This window comes from Syngnathus acus, chromosome 6 (genome assembly GCF_901709675.1).
Source record: "Syngnathus acus chromosome 6, fSynAcu1.2, whole genome shotgun sequence".
NCBI classification, from domain to species: Eukaryota; Metazoa; Chordata; class Actinopteri; order Syngnathiformes; family Syngnathidae; genus Syngnathus; species Syngnathus acus.
The window spans coordinates 3,600,818-3,618,008 of record NC_051092.1 but is presented as its reverse complement, the minus strand read 5'-3'; the positions used below and the strand labels follow the sequence as shown (position 1 = coordinate 3,618,008).

The 17,191-nt window shown below is 44.2% G+C and overlaps 3 protein-coding genes across 22 annotated transcripts in view; 1 reads left to right on the top strand and 2 right to left on the bottom strand.

Annotated features, from left to right (window-relative positions):
- LOC119124426 (neuronal cell adhesion molecule-like) overlaps positions 1-3,934 on the bottom strand; it is a 42,004-nt gene extending 38,070 nt beyond the window's left edge. For 12 of the 19 annotated variants that reach the window (XM_037254391.1, XM_037254388.1, XM_037254400.1 and 9 more), the window contains exon 1: positions 3,815-3,933. The gene's annotated coding sequence lies outside the window, so the exon portion shown is untranslated. Of the gene's footprint in view, positions 1-3,814 lie in introns of all 19 variants that reach the window. The other 7 variants (XM_037254386.1, XM_037254399.1, XM_037254398.1 and 4 more) reach the window with 1 other exon arrangement.
- A 1,022-nt stretch (positions 3,935-4,956) lies between these two features.
- Positions 4,957-14,615, bottom strand: LOC119124623 (calcium-independent phospholipase A2-gamma-like). Of its 2 annotated transcripts, none has more exons than XM_037254767.1 (10): positions 14,440-14,615; positions 12,986-14,190; positions 12,395-12,544; positions 12,135-12,286; positions 11,688-11,782; positions 11,198-11,369; positions 11,064-11,121; positions 10,751-10,945; positions 6,558-6,756; positions 4,957-6,500 (listed from the first exon to the last, which is right to left on the bottom strand). In XM_037254767.1, the coding sequence occupies exons 2-10, from the start codon at positions 14,120-14,122 to the stop codon at positions 6,232-6,234; spliced, it is 2,427 nt and encodes an 808-aa protein (XP_037110662.1). In that variant the 5' UTR covers positions 14,123-14,190; positions 14,440-14,615; the 3' UTR covers positions 4,957-6,231. The 2 variants fall into 2 exon arrangements, with proteins under 2 accessions (XP_037110662.1, XP_037110663.1); XM_037254768.1 differs by having other exon boundaries at positions 12,986-14,022; positions 14,440-14,611.
- A 432-nt stretch (positions 14,616-15,047) lies between these two features.
- Positions 15,048-17,009, top strand: dnajb9a (DnaJ heat shock protein family (Hsp40) member B9a). The gene is made up of 3 exons (XM_037255120.1): positions 15,048-15,213; positions 15,295-15,523; positions 15,810-17,009. The coding sequence occupies exons 2-3, from the start codon at positions 15,307-15,309 to the stop codon at positions 16,226-16,228; spliced, it is 636 nt and encodes a 211-aa protein (XP_037111015.1). The 5' UTR covers positions 15,048-15,213; positions 15,295-15,306; the 3' UTR covers positions 16,229-17,009.
- Positions 17,010-17,191: the final 182 nt, after the last annotated feature.

The window sequence follows — 17,191 nt, the reverse complement described above, 5'->3', positions numbered from 1 at the left end:
CCAACCCTCCGCCTCATCCTCCACTCCTTAAAAACAGTCTTAGACTTAACTGGTGCCAAAGCTTCTCAAGGTTCTATTCTTTGTTCAAAATCAGCTGACAAGGTGATAAACTTGCTACTTGCAATCGCTTCAAGATCAAATTCTCACCAGAACCAAACAACAAGAACTGTATAAATTGGTTTTAGACTAGATTATTAGCTCGACTGGCACCTGACCGACTCAAACTAAAGTTCCCCCAAAACAGTTTTCAGGTTTAACCCACAGTCCGTATCAAGGTCCTAAAGGTCGAGCTTTATTTTTGGGGGAATGAGCTCTACAGGTCATACAGACAAAGTCAAACCCACAACGGCCCATTCCATCATCTCCACTTCAAAAGAGAGCTGCATTTGTTTGGACACAAAAGAGCATCACTAATGCTTTGTTCCAAAGACTGTAATAACCTGACATGAGTGATCATGGCGTTCCTATGGCAACCTGTATTGATTGATCTTGAGGACTGCCATGGTGTGTAAAGAACACTGGCGTAAAGACCGAGGTCATCCGAGGGCTACCAACCAAAGGTCAACATCACCAATTCTTTCTGAAGCCAGAACACAGTTTGGATTTTTTTTAGGTGATTGACAAAACTCACCTAACATCAATCAGTGGTTATTCACCCAGAGTCAGTGTTTTTTTCGAGGACATGCGAGAGCATCTGCGGATTTTTTTTAAGCGCTGCAAAGCACATAAATCACCTCCAATTCGTGTTTATGAGTCAGTCACCTGTCAGCATCCTCTTCGGATAATCGTCTGGAGCATGTAAACATCGACAGTTGCAGCTGTGCGGAAGCAGAACCGCAACGCCGTATCAATCCCCGTCGGACCCGATGCTTAACTGAGTGTGAAGCTCTAATTGTGCCCATCAGCTTGAAACCATCGAGAGACAACTGCGTGAATGAGATGAACATGCAGATCCTTTCTTGCATGTACTCATTTGCTCCCTGCATAGATTTATCCAAATACAACAAGAGCCAGTGTTCAGCCAACCGTGAACAAGTGGGGTGGGATTTAAGGGTTCTCTGTGCTCCTCTAATGAGGCCCACATCAGTTCCACGAACACTTGCTGTGAAGGTCCGGGCAATGACAGTGTGACTGGGAAAGAACGCCCCGGCTCGCTGGTGGCCTGCTCATCAGTCCCCGAAGATTTGGACCTGAGGTGGCAGAACGGAACTAGGCTGCTCTAGATTGGGTCCAATCAGGACTAGCACACGTCAGTGAAGATGACCAAGTTTGCATCAACATTTTTGATGAGCACGTAACAAGCCCCCAGGTCGCATACCATTTCCTCTCAGCAATGATGTTCGTCTACGTCAGCACCAGAGACACAAGAGCGACTCTTCTCTTTGTCCTGACCCGTGGTCGGCGGCGGTCACCGTGCCACAGACGGCGCCTTGATGACAGTCTGCATGCCTTCGCGCACCCACGGACTGAAATCGGTGGCATTTTCCTCTCCAACACCCAAGCTTTTCCCACAGCACCCTCAGGCAGCGGTTTTAGACCAGCCGGGTGACCGACTGGTGCCTCGGCGATAACCCCCAACGCGTGCGGTGGTAATCCCTGGGTTATGCAAATCTCACCCCCCCCCCCCGCCCGGTGCCAGTTGCAGCTGCTGCGGGTGAAAGTTAAGGCGGCAGCTCGATGTAGGCCACTATCTTGTCCTGATTTTTTATATCATGTCGGGGGACACAGTAATACAATTGGAGCATTTTCTATTTCTGGCTTTTTTACGTCATTGGGTCACCAAACGTGAGAAGCCTATTTTGTTGGAATAAGGAAATTAAAAGGACAGACACTATAAAAGTTTTCAAATGCCAGCTAGCTGTAGCGGCTACTCGCGCGGAGGCGAGCAAAGCTTTTGGAGACATCTCAGCGATTAAATTCTCAGAAAATCTTTCAAATCAGTTTTCTCAGTTTTGCTAGTCAATATGTTTTGATGAGAAACAAAATGTAAACATTTTGACTCGCAAATAACGGTGCAAAATTGCTTCTTTTTAGCCTTGCCACATAACCTTTAGCCTGCTAGCTTAATACTAATGCTAGCATCACAGAAAATAACTCCTAACAACTACTTAAACAACTAATTTAACAACTTAAAGTCATATCTCAAGCCATCAGTGTATATAATAGCCAATTTGATACTTGCTTAAGTACAACATATTTTTCCTTTGTTACTTCCCGCCACTACTGTACAGAGAAAATCTCGACACAAACAAATGTGTCACTGCCTGTTTTTCCGTTCAGCAATACACAAGGCCCCCATAGTAGTAGCGGGGACACCGTTATCTTCTTATACAGATTACCAGTAGTCTGCTCGGGGTGCATAAACATTACTAGAAAGTGTGTCAGTACGTTGAGAGAGCAAGAGGAACAATGAAGCCGGGGGGGTCGTTAGCATTGGCATTAACGTGTCTATTTGAACAAACAGGGAAAGTGTGCAGCCGAACCCGGTGTGTGTGTGTAGCGTGCAAGAGAAAGCGTCTGGGGACGAGCGGGAACACGGGGTAGAAGCTGGGAGAAAGGAGGAAGGGGGGGCGGGGGGGTGATAGTGAGGACCCTCTTTGACTGAGGCTTTAACCAGACAGAAGGATGAAGAGGAGGAGGGGGGGGGAATTTAGGGGGGGTGGGAATGCGCAGTTGTTTTGCGAAGGGGAACACACGGAATGGGGTGTTGTTGGTGAACCTCAAGGGGGGGAGAGGAAAAAGGGAGGGGGGGGTGAGGGCCTTTCATCAGATTGAGAAGCAAACAAATGGAGCGATAGGCGCAAACAAGCCGTTGTCACGAGTGGTGATATGAACATGAGGGGGAATTAAAAATGTGGACGAGAAAAGCAGCTTAGAGATTTGTAGTGTGCGGCTTTTTCGCCGACAATGGGCCAAAAAAACAACTGTCAACGTCGGCCGACATAAAAAAGACTTCATAGCACTGAGTAGAGCACATACATATTATAAGGAAGGATGACATACATTATATATAATCAAAATTGATCCACAACAAAAATATATCTGCTGATATTATGTCATATATTATAATGATGTCCACAATTTTTCATCAACACTACCAAGGGACCATATTGGACCAGCAACTTCCGAACCAGATCTATGACAAAAATGTCATTTGAAATATGGACAAAATACAGCCCATAAATATTTAAAGTTCACGTATCAGTGAAGCCCATTGAAATGTATTAGTAAAATTGGGTAGGAAAAACTACTTAAATATAAATCTATTTGTAAATTTTAAAAAAAAATACAAGAATGGTGATAAGGGAAACAAATATGTGTAATGTGATGGATATCAGATACATTTATAGATACCATTGATTAACATTGCTATCGGAGTCTCCTGTGACACACCTGATGCTGATTTAAGTCACGTGGTCTGGGATACACCGTGATTGTCTGCAGTGCATTTATAGTACTTTTGACAATTTGGGGTTGTAGAGGAGCAAAATATTAGGAACATCAGTAGCACAACACTGTAAGCAATCAAAAACTGAGCATTATTATTATTATTTGTCGGAACGTCCATTCATTCAATTCCTGCTGACAGCACGAGATGTAAACAATGCTGAATGGAAGCTGTCGGCGGGCGAGAACATACTGCAAGTTATTTGGCGTGGAAATAAAAATGAATGAAAACGTCCACGAAGGGATGCTTGACATCAATTTGGTTGCTTTTGCAGAAGCGTCTCGTGAAAAAGTCTTGCCAGTGAAAGCCTTCCACGTGTTTTCTCCAAACTAAAACATTTGTGACAGTACAAATCAGCGGGCTTACCTTGCTTTCGCTGGTCCACGCGTGGGAGTGTCCACGATGCTTTCTTCTCCAACCTCCTCGTCTCCGGATGGAGTCCCGCTCGCTCTGCTTGCGCTCGTTTTTTAGACTGACTCACTCTCCTCCTACCACACACAGACACACACGCGCGCGCACGCGAATTCGCGGGGTCGCGCATCTTACTCTCCGGGGTGCGCGCGGCTGATGTCGCTTTTTTTTTTTGTCTAATTTGTTTTTTTTGTAAATGCCAAAGTATCACAGATGGACAACAGCTGGGTGAGTTTGGAGATTAAAAATAATAGTAAATTTTTAAAAAGCCAAACGTTGTCTTTTTAATGCACTTTAATGGCTGTTGTGTAAGATTTAATCCCAAGGGCAACATATGACAAGTGTTTCATCAATAAAATGACTCCCTTGTCTCAAAATAAATAAATAAAAACACCGGGAAAAACAAATTATATCATATCATCCTTTGATATCAATGGCTTGTTGCAAAACTAATGAAGTGTTAATGAGCTGCCTTTATTTGCTGCAGCTAGCTTGGGGTGTAATTGAGAAGCAGCACAATTCTGGCACATATCTGGATGTCGGTGCAAATGAAAAATCAAATTGGTGATGCGGGAGAAAGAAGTGAGTTCATGAGTTAGGCAGGGTTACATGTGAAGAGGATGCATTTCCTCTTCCAGGCTGCTGTGTAATTACATTAGGCTGTTTTTATTCTATTGAGTGGGAGACGCTGTTATTGGTCGTTAACTATGTTAACATGCATGGGGGGCAAAAGCGCACGCAGCACGCAAAATACTGAATACACAAATGGAGCATCCATATTTGTGTTACTCTTCTAAAGGAAATTTTGGGGAAAATGCCCCAATTTCAATCTTGCGTGTATTTGTTTGTAAATTGAGCGAGTTGTCAAAAGCGTCAATGTGGTGACAGAATCGTTTCTCAATGGACAGTTTATTTTCTTTATCTGCAATTACAGTTAAACTAAATATATTTTGTTACAATTTTGCCATTTTTGTTGTCTTTGTATATCAATAATGATTTTTTTGTTATTTGTTTAGCTTAGATTTAGTAGCCCCAACCTCTACTATCACATTTTGTGTATGTTTTGAAAAAGTAAAAAAAATAATGACAATAAGAAATCAAAACCATAAATCTTTAATTTAAAAAAAAAAACCATCCCTTGATCATGATTAAGAGGACTGGTTTTAACAGATTAAAAAGCCATGTCGCTACATGTTTCTTCTCATTTGAATTAGGGTGAACCACGACATGCATCATAATTAAGCATAAATCAAGACATGCACTTTGGGAATACTGTGTAAATTATGTTTTATCAGCCCAAATGTCACTAAGCATCCAGCAGAGAGCATCATTAATCGTGCACGAGACGTCTTCCTGAGAAGATGCTGTGCAACTCACAGCTGCTTTTCCCAATCACGTTAAAGAGGCATAATGAGCTTTAATTACATATATGACGACTCTGGAATTGTCTTTACAAAGAAGCGGTGGAATTATGCGATAGTGGAAAAATCCCCATATACCCATCTCATCAATTGTCCTCGGGGATTCACTGATGCATCAAATATACAGTACCTGCCTGAGCCAAGACATTCAAAATGGAGAAGTGAGAAGTGACAGTCAAGTGCACAAAGCAAAAAAAAAAAAAAAAAAAAACCATCAGCAGAGCCAAAACATTTGACTGGCTAAAATAAATAAGTAAAAGTAATGTCTGTGAGGTCCACTGTTGTTATTTATATAGAACTCCTGACGTTGGCATTGAAATATTTTCTTCTGCTAGACATCGAAACGTTAAACATAACATACATTTACAGCTGCATTTTGTAAAATTTCAATATCACTCCCATTAATTACTTAAATTAATAGTTTGAATTTCTTTATATTTCCATTTTCTTTTTTTTCTTAGTGTTACAGTTATTAGTGGCATACACGCATACTGATAAGCGGGATAAATTTAACTCCAATTTTCCTCTTCTGATCAAAATCAGAAAAGGCCAAGATTATCCTGAGCAATTTCGTGGGTGTGTTAATCGTGATTTTCCCCCCCAAACAAATCTGCTCAACACTTAGAATCACATGGGGACCAAATATTTTACATTTCTTCTCTAGCTGCCTTTTCTTCTTGGTAATTTAAGGCAGTTCAGATGCTCTGCGGCACCACGCTGCCTCTCACAGATCAGTCTTGGTACTACAATGGACGGACTTGACGGAGAAGATAAACAAAATCATAAAGATTTCAAAGCGTTTACCCCCCTTAAAAACAAACTGTTAAAAACACAAGCGAGGATGCTACACGATGAAATATGACGTTAGCCTCACACGTCCTAAGCATCATAGAAGGAACATAAATCCCCTACTCGTGAGGTAAAATCTGTTTTGTTTTTGTTCTGCTGTGGCTAAAACTTAAAGGAGTTGAAGGACAAAGTGTCCACCCGGTTCCTGAGCCATTCGGCCAACATCTGCACCGAGCCCTTTTCTCTGGTGAGGATCCGAGCCGCCTTCCGCAGCTTCTCCTCGTTCCTCTCCAGGTAGCGGAAGGCTTCGGCTTCCAGCAGGTCCAGCTTCTCCTGACGGTTGTCGTCGATGGAGATGTCTTCGCTCACGTACGGGTTGAAGCGGAAGTACGTGTCGGCGGGAAGGAAGCCGTCCAACATGGCGTGGACCTCTGGAGATCCGAGGTGTCACGATTCGAAGGTGTGAGAACAGCCGGCAAGTCACTTACCTTCCGTGTCTGTGGCGCTGCTGATGACGTTGTTGATTTTAGTTTTGAGGCTCGTGTAAGTGCCGCTGTTGCTCTTCCCCATGGTTTCCAAACGGCCCGTGCCGACCGAAACCACGCACTCCAACGGCGTATCGGGCCACAGACACTTGGACTCGTGGATGGCCAGCGCTGTGGGGTTGTTGATGAGCAAACCTCCATCCTGAAAAAAAAAAAAATCCAGTGAGCCTTGGGAACATTTCATGGATTTTATTTGGGTCGTGGATGACATTTTTGAGGCCCATCTCAGCAAATGAAAAGATCAATGCGGCTCCCGAGCTGTTTGCGGAACGACAAAGCACACAATGAAGTCGTTTTTTTTTTCCCCCCTTCGTTTTTCTTTTCACCACTGTGCTTCACAACGCCGTTTTGAAATCGAACAACCGCCCAGGAGTGCTTTTGCTTTGAATCCACAGTCTACCTAAGGCTATGGGGAAGGAGGGGGGGGGGGGGGGCGACAGGAGAGATGACGGGGATTGATGAATAGGCATGAGGCTGCGGGGTTGGCAGTGGGATCAAACATAGAGGGGCCAGTCCTCATTAAAGAGGCCAGGCTGGGGGTGGGACCCGCAACCCCCCCTCCCCTCCCTGAGTGTCTCAGGAGGGACATCACATGGGGTGCATGTTTTACCAGACTCTGGTGTTTAATCGCTTACATTATTGCTGTTCAATACAAAAAAAAAAAAAAAATTGTAATTTCCGTCACATCCATTTTTTTTTTCCTTATCACTTATCATTCACTCAATATCCTCAACGGCGACACACCAGTTGTGGGATTCTTTGTGCCGGCGGCTCAGTTTCACCCACACGTTGGCCAAGGACAATTAGAACTTAAGAGGCGGATTCCTCCTGCGAGCGCCGAGTCGAACGTTCCATTTCAAGGCACCTGCTCGGCGAGTTGGGTTTAATTAAGAAAGTTGTGAAAAGTTTCAAACTTGCTGTTATTTTTCAGTCTATGGCGCTTGTGACTTTTTTCTTTCTCCTTCGGCTGTCACTAGCAATCAACACACATCTCACTCGGAGGTAACGAGCAGGCTGAGGTTGGCAGATGTGAGCTACAATTTCACGTTTTTCTGAAAGACGAGCTAAGTTCCCGACTGCTAAATGGCAAGCGGCTTAATGATTTCCCGCCGATGTCGACGGTTGATCCTCCGGAGGATTAGCGCTCTGCCATGTTCGCCTCATACACCAGATCATCATAAAGCAAATTTTCAACTAATTAGGCCTTTCTCACCTAAGGGAACGCGGTTCACGTCTGGCGATTGACAATGAAGGTCTTCAAAGTAATTGCTCCGATAGCTCGGAGTGAAAGAAGACTCGTAAGGAGAATATCGTCCGGCTTGAATAAACAAAAGTGAAATTGGCAGCGCTGTTTGAAGAGACTCATCTTGCGAGCTTATCTCCACGACGCCACTCCAAGTCGCCCCCGCAGGGGAGGTCGCCCGTCGCAATAGAAAAGAGGCCCGGATCAGTAAAAGTCATTTCACGGCCGACTGTACGTCAAACGCCATTAGCTACAAGAGCAAACGTTATTTTCTTCCTTAAGGCGCCACATTTCGCCGCATCGCCGTTTCATGAAGCTATGCATCAGCGGTTGGTGAGAGACCCGAGCTGAAGAAGAGGTTCCGCTTCGATCCAAATCCGAGCCGCGGTATAGTTTCATGGTATCTCGCCGATAATAAACGATTTGATCTCGATACATGGGATTCGATTCAAGCGGTGATTCATTTCATACCAGTATATAAAATATGTACTTTGGTGGTTTGGGCAGGTCCAGTTAACACAGTTTCCCAAACAAGCTATTTATTCCCAGAATACCCCGCTCAGGGATTAATAAACAAAAAGTAGATGAGAAATGAGACGAGGCCTTTGCACGCATCTGGCGTGGTTTTCAAATCACGACTGTCGTCGTTACAAATTGCCTTTGGCCATGTTGTCAAAGCTGAACTGGGGCAGCAATTTAAAAGCCGAGCCGACGCTCCCTCACGAGAATGCCTTCGCGAGTCCTGAATACGATTATGCCCGATGGTCATTCAAGTCTTAAAAAGAAATGACGCTGGAAGCAGAAAATGACTTTCATTACTAAAATCCGTTTGTGCCAAATAGAACATCGGGGAAAGTAAATCATTGAGCTACATAAGCTGCCAAGACAGCATCCAAATTGCATAAAGGCCACCCCTGTTAGCGGAAAAGGATGAGCGTGACAATATTGTCAGTGTTGGAAGTGCTACCGAAGAGTGGCAGTCAGTCCAGGTCAAAGGTCGTCATGGCAAATTATACCATTACGCCAAACAGTTCTCCTCCTTTCCTTTTGGGATCTCACAGGGGCAAAAAGGTCAGAGCGAGGTTCAATTGAGCCCCCCACCAAACTGACAAAAGAGGCAGGACTCATCTGTGTCGATGGGGACCGAAGCCTCGGGCGGGGAAAGCGTTTGAGATTTATTGTCGGCCGTTGTCTTTTCCCACACTAATCCACGACCACACATACGCGGCGACCGGTATTGTCGCAATGAATCCCAATCTGATTCGATTGACTCCCAACTCGATTCCCGGGAGATGTTGTGTACATATTAGTTGACTTCACACCACTAAACATGGCTTTGATTTCCACCATCTGCTGGGTCATCTCCTGGGTAATTTCACTCTAATTTCCCCGCCGCGAGCAAAAGGAGACGAGGCTGAAGGCGCATATTAATGCGAACGAACGCGAGGTGTGACTCGATTCTAGAACATATTAGAGCAATCACGAATGTGATGACCAAGGCGCATAATTCCAATCCCAATGGAGTAATCCAGGTCTACTTTTGTTTTCTCTTTGGAAACATCTCTTGGTTTTAGTGCCAGTGACTCGTGATGTGATTCACATGTGATTCACTCCACCTCTCAAACTTCCTGCAGAGCACTCTCGGGAGAGCTCACCGAAGGCGGTGGTCCAACAATCCCATTCGAGCCATTAATTAGGATGGCAGTGGTGGGCACAAAAGACACACACCCATTCCCACTCCCCCGTCACCATGGCGACGGGGCCCCTTCCTCGTCTTTCCGTAAAGGCCCTCGGAGTCATTGTCAAACGTTTGGAGTCACTGTGTCATTTAATGCCCCGGAATGACTGTGAAGGCTTTCATGTGGAAATAGAGTGGTTCTTATTACTTAGTTATGAATTCTGGATTTTCAAATCTTAAGAAGAAATGGATTTTCAAATCTGACCCGCAGATCACATCAGCGATCAATCAGACATGGCTCGAAAAATACAAGCAGGCTTTCGGCACACGGCAAACAAAAGGGGGATTGTCCGGCTCTTGAATGAAGTGGACAATTCTGCGGGCGTGGGTGGAAAACTGTGAGATGACTCTCTTGTCAGATGGGAATCCTGACATCAGATGGACGGCATGTCGTGTTCACATTTCACGGGCGAGAGCGGCACACATTCTTGCTCGTGTGACTCAGATGTCACCAAAACTTGGCTTGATGTTGACTTGTCAGATCAATTAGGTGACCAATCGGATTTCCTTCTTGTTTCATTTCTTAAGTCATGACTTGACTAAGTACTGAAGTTCACTTCAGTTTGCCTTGGTATGGTTCAAAGCGTTTCATGCGGGAAGCTTGGCTAATTCATGCCACCCGCAACACGGCGGAGTGGGGGCATTTTCCTCGACATAGGTGTGTTGTCATCAACCATTCTCTTTCATTCTCGTTCCAACATTCACCGCCACAAACCCGTGCGGCTTTCCAATTAAAATCCGCACTTTGTGTGTGTGCAGAACATCTGCGCGAGGAATGTCAACCCAAGGAGATGTTGACATGTGTGACGCCATCAGAACAAAAGTGGAAACATCAAATTGAATACATAAACACACACCTTTTTTTTTTTTCTTCTTCCGGCATTATTGCACTTTACTAAGGTGTCTTACTCATGCTGTTTTAAGTTTACTGACTAAGCCCTTACTCAGGGAAAGGTGGAGAGTGGCGTTGGTTATTGATCGCTTAAACGGGAATGTTACGGCTAATGCATAGCTGCTTAAGGGAGATGGATTTAAGAGCATTTATGTTGGCGAAAAGAAAACAACCAGGTAGGAAATAAAGTTCCTCCCTCCAAAGAGGTTTACATCTATCAGTCTCAGATTTTATTTGTCAATGCAGTGTCTCTTCCGACTGACCTGATGGAGATCGCTGCCCAAGGGGAACTCCTGGAAATAGCCGGGGGCCGCTGAGGAAGCGCGGAGGGCCTGCCAGAGCTGGTGCTGACAGCCCCCCTGGTAGTGGGAGCGCACGCCCGGTAGCAGGTTGTAGTTCCTGAACACGTACGCCTTGAGAGGAGTGCCTTGATTCACAATGGCGCTCACCGCTGCCACCTATTGGAGGGAGGGGGAGTTGCAAATATTCGATTTGACGCATTTTACTCTGTCGCATGCAACAATGAATGGATGCTATTTTTAGCATATCAGGCAAATTGGCCGGAGAGGAACTCACTTTAGGACATTCCAGGTTTCTAGAAGTCTCCACTAGAAGGTGTGAGCCCATTTTCTCTCTGTCAGGGGGGAAAGAGGAGTTCATTTTCCTCTGACGCATCTCCTTCTGCCATCCACATTGACACCAACACTAACTTGAGCAAGATCTCCCAAGCTTGGCTGTCATAGAAAGCGTGATTCCAGCCCATCTTCACCGTGCCCACAATCACGTTCTGCTTGAAAACTTCCGAGCCCAACTTGCGGTAGAGATCGTCGCACTCGCTTGGTGAGAGTTGGAAAACACCCAGCATGAAGCCCAGGATTGCACCTCAGATGAAAAAAGGAGATCAGAACAGTTATTTTTCCTTCTGAAGATCTACAGAAGCATAATCATGGCAGAAGAGTAGCGAGGGGCCGTGATTAAAAATTGTGTTTGATCAAAAAGAGAACAGCTGTGGGCCAGATGGATATTTGGAGCGAGTGCAAGCTTGTGTTGGTCCTTAAAGGCCAATCTGGATGATAAATGGAGTGGTTCAAGATGGTGCTAAATAAAGCACAAATTGAGGATTAAGTTGTCCACAGCGCCCCCATGTGGACATTTATATATTCATCATCTGTGCAATAATAATTCATATTCACAACTCACCTGTGCTGACACCGCAAATATAATCAAAGAGTTTATAAATAGGCTTGCCGGTCATGGTCTCCAACTTCTGCAAAGTCTGAAGGGCAAGAAGTCCCCTGTGAAGAGAGAAAAAAAAAAAAGCAAGAAAAAGCGATATTAATGATTAACATGGTACAAAAACAGGGAGCGTGACATTGCATATGCTCAACTGTAAAGATAACAACACCTGTGGGAGCGAGTGGAGCAAACTCATATCCTCCACTCTAATATTCTCAAGTAATTATGTGCAAATTAAAAAAAAAATTATCGCTGCACCTCAAATAGACACGTCTTCTATTTACCCTTTTTTGGGGGAGAAAAATACCATGTCGTTCCACTAGGTGGCAGTAAATAACTCGAGTTGACATATCAGGAACTACAACCAAGAAGAAACATAAAATGAGTAAACAAAACAAAAAATATATATACCTTAACCCTCCGCCATCTATGGACAGAATGCGTATGCCGCGGCCTTTCACGGGCTTATGGTAGCCCACCAGAGCAAGAGCTTCTCTGACGGCTTCCCTCAGTCCAGGATCACTGGCCTGTTGCAGACGCAGCAGGCAGGGGATTACCTTCTCCTGATGAACACACACATTTCACGTGCTGACTCATCACACAAATTGAAAGCAGGGAATGGACACCGAGATCGCTCTTTTTGCTAGTTCAATTCAAATGCGCTGGTGTACCTTAACGGCAACCCCGCACGTCTCTGGAAATTCCAGCAGGTGGTAGCTGAGGTCCTCAACCCTGCTGATGTAGACCCTCACGTCGGTGGCCCTGTGGAGCGCCTGGACCAGAGCCCGGGTACGATTGTCCACGCTCACCCGGGCGATGATCTGGAAGAAAAAAAAATCGGTTTCTGAGAATCACAATAATAGGTACACTGACAAGTGTCATGTTACTAGGTCACATGTTTGATGTCTCATACCAACACTTCTTGGAAGGGAGCCCACTTTAGATTAACACAACCTGATTTTATATCGCCACACCATAACAGCCTGGGCATGTAAAGAAAGGTCTAAAAATAAATTAACTCCTGGAATTCACACCGCAAAAGTGTTTGGACATGCGAAGCAGCTGGACAATGCTCAGTTGACGTGATATGATTGGCATGTGACTAGTTAGGGTGGGAAAATTCCGTGATTATTTTTCAAAGATTAAGAAGGGTGTTTTCAATTAAATTTAGGGCTAAACAAAACGCTTACTGTATATTTGTAAAAAAAAAAAAAAAAAAAAAAAAAAAAACATTTACTGAACCAATTTGAATTCAAACATACCTTTTCCCTTTGGACCAGAAGTTTCTTGGCCTTCTCCTCCGCTGTTTTCTGCTCTGTACTGACGGCCTTCTCCATCTGCTTTACCGGCGCAACCTCCGACTTTGTGATTTCATCCGCGGCATTTTTTGCCTCCCCGGTTCTGAACTTGGGAACCAACGGGGCGATGTAGCTGCCTACAAAAGCTTGCACGGTGGGAGCAGAATAGGACAGGTAGTGACCGAAACCTTTCTTAGGGGAGGCGGGTGGCGCAGGAGGATCCGGGTCTGGTTTATTGCACACGGGGTCACTTTTTTGTAGAGTCTGAGATTGGGTTTTAGATGATGCCTCAACATGGTTCTCCGCAACTTTTTTCTGTGTGCTGCTGCCAAAGTAGGAATTGATGTGGTGGGCTAGGTAGTTGTATGTTTCATCCAGGTTTACTGAAAATTTACTGGGGTGAAAAAGCGCAAGTGGTTGTTTGGAAGGCAGACTCTCGCTCTCTTGAAGCTCCTCTGGCTTGACGGTAGCGGCGACAGGCTTCAGTTTTTTCTCCTTTACTTCCAGCTCGGTCACAACAGCAGCAGCAGCGCTCGCTTGCGAGGTGTTATGAGGTTGCGAAGGGGATGGAGCTGTGTCCGGTTTCGGACTGGAAGGACTGGGTGACGTACTCGCTGGATGCTTGGGAGCAGATGGAGAAACCGGGGCGATCTCCACAACTTTCGATTCAGGAGTTGACCTCACATTTTTGCCACCCTTTTTTGTTTTGAGCCGGGCAATCTTGGAGAGGAGGTCGGTTTGCGTCACAGCTTTGGAGACGGCGTCCAACGTGTTCTTTACTCGGGACATATGCTGGCTGAGGCCCGTGGACCAACGCGATGCCGAAGTGTTCAAACGCAGGTTGCTGGTGTGGAGCCCGAGCTTCTGTCTCACGACCTGGTTCGCCCTGCACAGGCGTGCTTTCTGAGCCCAAAGTCGTGAGTGAAGGACATGTTTCTGGCTGAGGGGGCTCGCCTTCCCGCAAGAAGGATCCTGGATATGAAGTGAACAGTGCGAGGTACCTGGGAAGGGAAAGGGTGAGGATGCTGGTTTGCAAGGGCGCCATATGTCGAAAGTTCTATTTAGTTTAAGCCAGGGACTGAGACACCATGTATGACTCATCGTTTTACGTGCGAAGAGTTCAGTCCATCCAATGGAACTCTAACGCAACGCTCCTTCTTTCCATGAACCTGGTGATGATCAATACAACAATGGAAGGAAATGAAGACCATGATAATGACAATGTAACACGTACCTTCCTTAAATATTATTATTACAAAGCTCACTACAGACTATAATGCAGTGATAACTTAAAGGATGACGGAAATAAAAACAAATGCTCTTTGAGAACATGAAAAAGTGATGAAATTGACATTGCCGCTAGCTAACAGGCTAGCAAACACACAGCCCCAAACACAACACGCTGCCGCAAAACATACCACAGCTTTTATATCGTCGTTTCAAGGTGAGCCTCAACCTTTAACATCCTCTTCTTCAGCCGCGACCTAACTACAAGCGAGTAAATGACGACATGCTGGCAATGGGTCCGAGCTGACGCCTGATTTCCACATCAACGTAACATGGCCCGAAAAGAAAAACAACAAACACGTGGGAGGGAAAACGCGTCCCATTGGTTGGTTAATGCTTGACCCACTAAAATCGGGAAAGTTGATTGGTTGGTTTTCTTTCAGTGAAACTAAGAGGAGGAGGCAAGTGTATTTACAGGTTTAAGCACATTAAGCGTATTTTCGGCACGGGCTGGCATTTTTTTTCTTTTCAAATTCAACAAAGGTACTGGAAAAATCAAGATAAATCAAGATAATTGGCAGTATTGAGGACTTATTCTCTATCTGTCATTTAAAAACAGTATAATTCAGTTCCTGGTTTGAAAAGGCCTTGTAACTGCCTCATAAAAACAAGAAAGACACGATGAAATTGTGGAAATAATATGCCTAAATTCAATCCTTTTTTTTCTAGCTAGTAGTGTATTTCCAATATTTACCACAGGAGGGAAGTCACGTACAAACTGGTTGCCATGCTTGCGAACAAGCACCGAAGAAGAAATGCCATGACGTAACTTACGAGCGCCCATCACCGATGCTTGAAACTCTCGATGTCACGTTAATCGTCAAATACACTTTTTGCGTCATGAATACCGCGGGTTAAATATTTAGTAGAGTACAGGCTCGGCTTGCACTTAGACCTCATAAAAGGTGAGTAGGAGACGTGTATAAAACGAATGAGCGGACGTTAGCCATCATTTCGATTGCCTTTGACTTGTGTTTGTTGTGCAGGATATCTGAGCCATGGCCAATGCTCAGTCTGCTCTGAAGATGGCCGTGTGCCTCCTCGTGATAGCAGAGCTGCTCCTTGCCGAGAAGGACTACTACGAAATATTGGGAGTGCCAAAAGACGCGACTGAGCGGCAGATAAAGAAAGCTTTTCACAGGCTCGCGATGAGGTATCACCCTGATAAAAACAACAGCCCCGACGCTGAAGTGAGATTCAGGGAAATTGCAGAAGGTACAGTTGATTCGTGTTATTCTCTCACTATTTAATCTTTATAACACCTATGGACAATATAGAATCTTCGATGACCTTAACATGTATGTTTTTTTTTTGTTATTTTAAAGGAAGCAGCACAGATTAATGTCATTTCTAGTTGTTTCAATGTAGAACGTTGATTTGAGATACAGACATAATGAACCAAACTGTAGATCATTTCATAACGTTTACACAAACAAAATCTATAAGTCAAGCTTTAATTATAATTGATCAGTTTTTATCTCTTGGATTTTTCCCCCCCCAGCCTATGAGACGTTATCTGATGCGACCAGAAGAAGAGAGTATGACCGGTTTGGTGGCGGTGCCTCTTATTTCACAGCAGGTCCACAACAGACGCAAAACGCGCACCAACCATTCAGTTTCAAAATGGATGACATCTTTAAGGACTTTGACATGTACAACCACAACAGCCGGCATGCCCGGCAGAGGCAACACTTTGATGAACATTCCCCGAGAGAACCCCACGGCCGACACAAGAGACACTTTCAAGGAGCCGGCGTCTTTGGCGACCTGTTTGATGACATTGAGAAGATATTCGCCTTCCACAGGCGCGCCACGCCAACTGAAAGTGTCTTCCGCGCTGCCTCCAAACAGCATTGTAGAACAGTGACGCAGCGCAGAGGGAATATGGTGACCACGTACACAGATTGCACTGCATCCTAGGATGCAAAGGTCACCTTTCTTGTAGACAGTAATGACGAATAAGAAAGATTTAGTTGAATATTTGAAGGGGGAGTTTGCCGTGTTACTGCTAGCAAGATATGAATGTAATCTGAATTTTTTTAAATTTACAATCATTTACAAATCACAAAGCTGTGATAAACGTGGCTGTCGTGCAGAAATGTTTCTAATTCCATGTCTAATTTCATGGATATTCCACCATATCTTAAATTAAGCTCCCAAAATCCAGGATAATAGCTCAGAGTTAGGCCATGGCGGTGTGCTCTGACTATATGGACACCTCAGCAGTCATTCCTTCTCTGATTGGTTGTTTCGGTTATTTCTTAAAAATCAACAGTCGAAATTAATTCCCATGGAAAGTTTCTAACGTTACAATTCAGAACTCCCTGAATGGAACATTGAAAGCTGCTGGCCCAAATGTGACTTTTTCCTAAATGTACTTGGAAAAAAGAGGGTTAAGCAGTATCAAAAACTATCGAGCTGTATATATATTTTTTGTCAATATACTGTAGAAAACATCACCATACATTTGTTGTAGTTGTAACTCACAGAACAGTGTAGTACAAATAATATAGAGAAGACACGTTTTGTAACATGTTACTTCATTCCTAGCTAGAGAGATAACATTGTCGGTTATGTGCAATATTTGTTTGCTTATTTGATGTTGTAAAAGATCCAATGCAAACCTGCCTTTTCTATGAGGTTGTAGGGTAGCCTTTGCTTTTTGAAGTTGTGTTATGAAAAATAAAAAGTTAAGACCAAGTATCTCCTGTTATTTGTTTTTATTGAACCCTTCATGAAATCGTTGTCATTTTACTTGTAAAAATGTTAGGATTTTTTTTTCGCCAACACCCACCAAAACTCAACAATTCATGGTTGTGGAGAGTTTTTTTTTTTAATTTTATTTGTTGTAATCACTTCAACATAAAAGAAACTTTACTTTAT

Excerpts from the sequence above, each read along its gene's own strand:
- LOC119124623 (XM_037254767.1), bottom strand. The coding sequence starts at position 14,122 with ATGAGTCATACATGGTGTCTCAGTCCCTGGCTTAAACTAAATAGAACT. Across the intron at positions 12,287-12,394 it reads CGTGCGGGGTTGCCGTTAAG|GAGAAGGTAATCCCCTGCCT; the intron begins GTACACCAGCGC and ends TGTGTTCATCAG. Across the intron at positions 11,370-11,687 it reads TATTTGCGGTGTCAGCACAG|GTGCAATCCTGGGCTTCATG; the intron begins GTGAGTTGTGAA and ends TTTTCATCTGAG.
- dnajb9a (XM_037255120.1), top strand. The coding sequence starts at position 15,307 with ATGGCCAATGCTCAGTCTGCTCTGAAGATGGCCGTGTGCCTCCTCGTG. Across the intron at positions 15,524-15,809 it reads ATTCAGGGAAATTGCAGAAG|CCTATGAGACGTTATCTGAT; the intron begins GTACAGTTGATT and ends TTCCCCCCCCAG.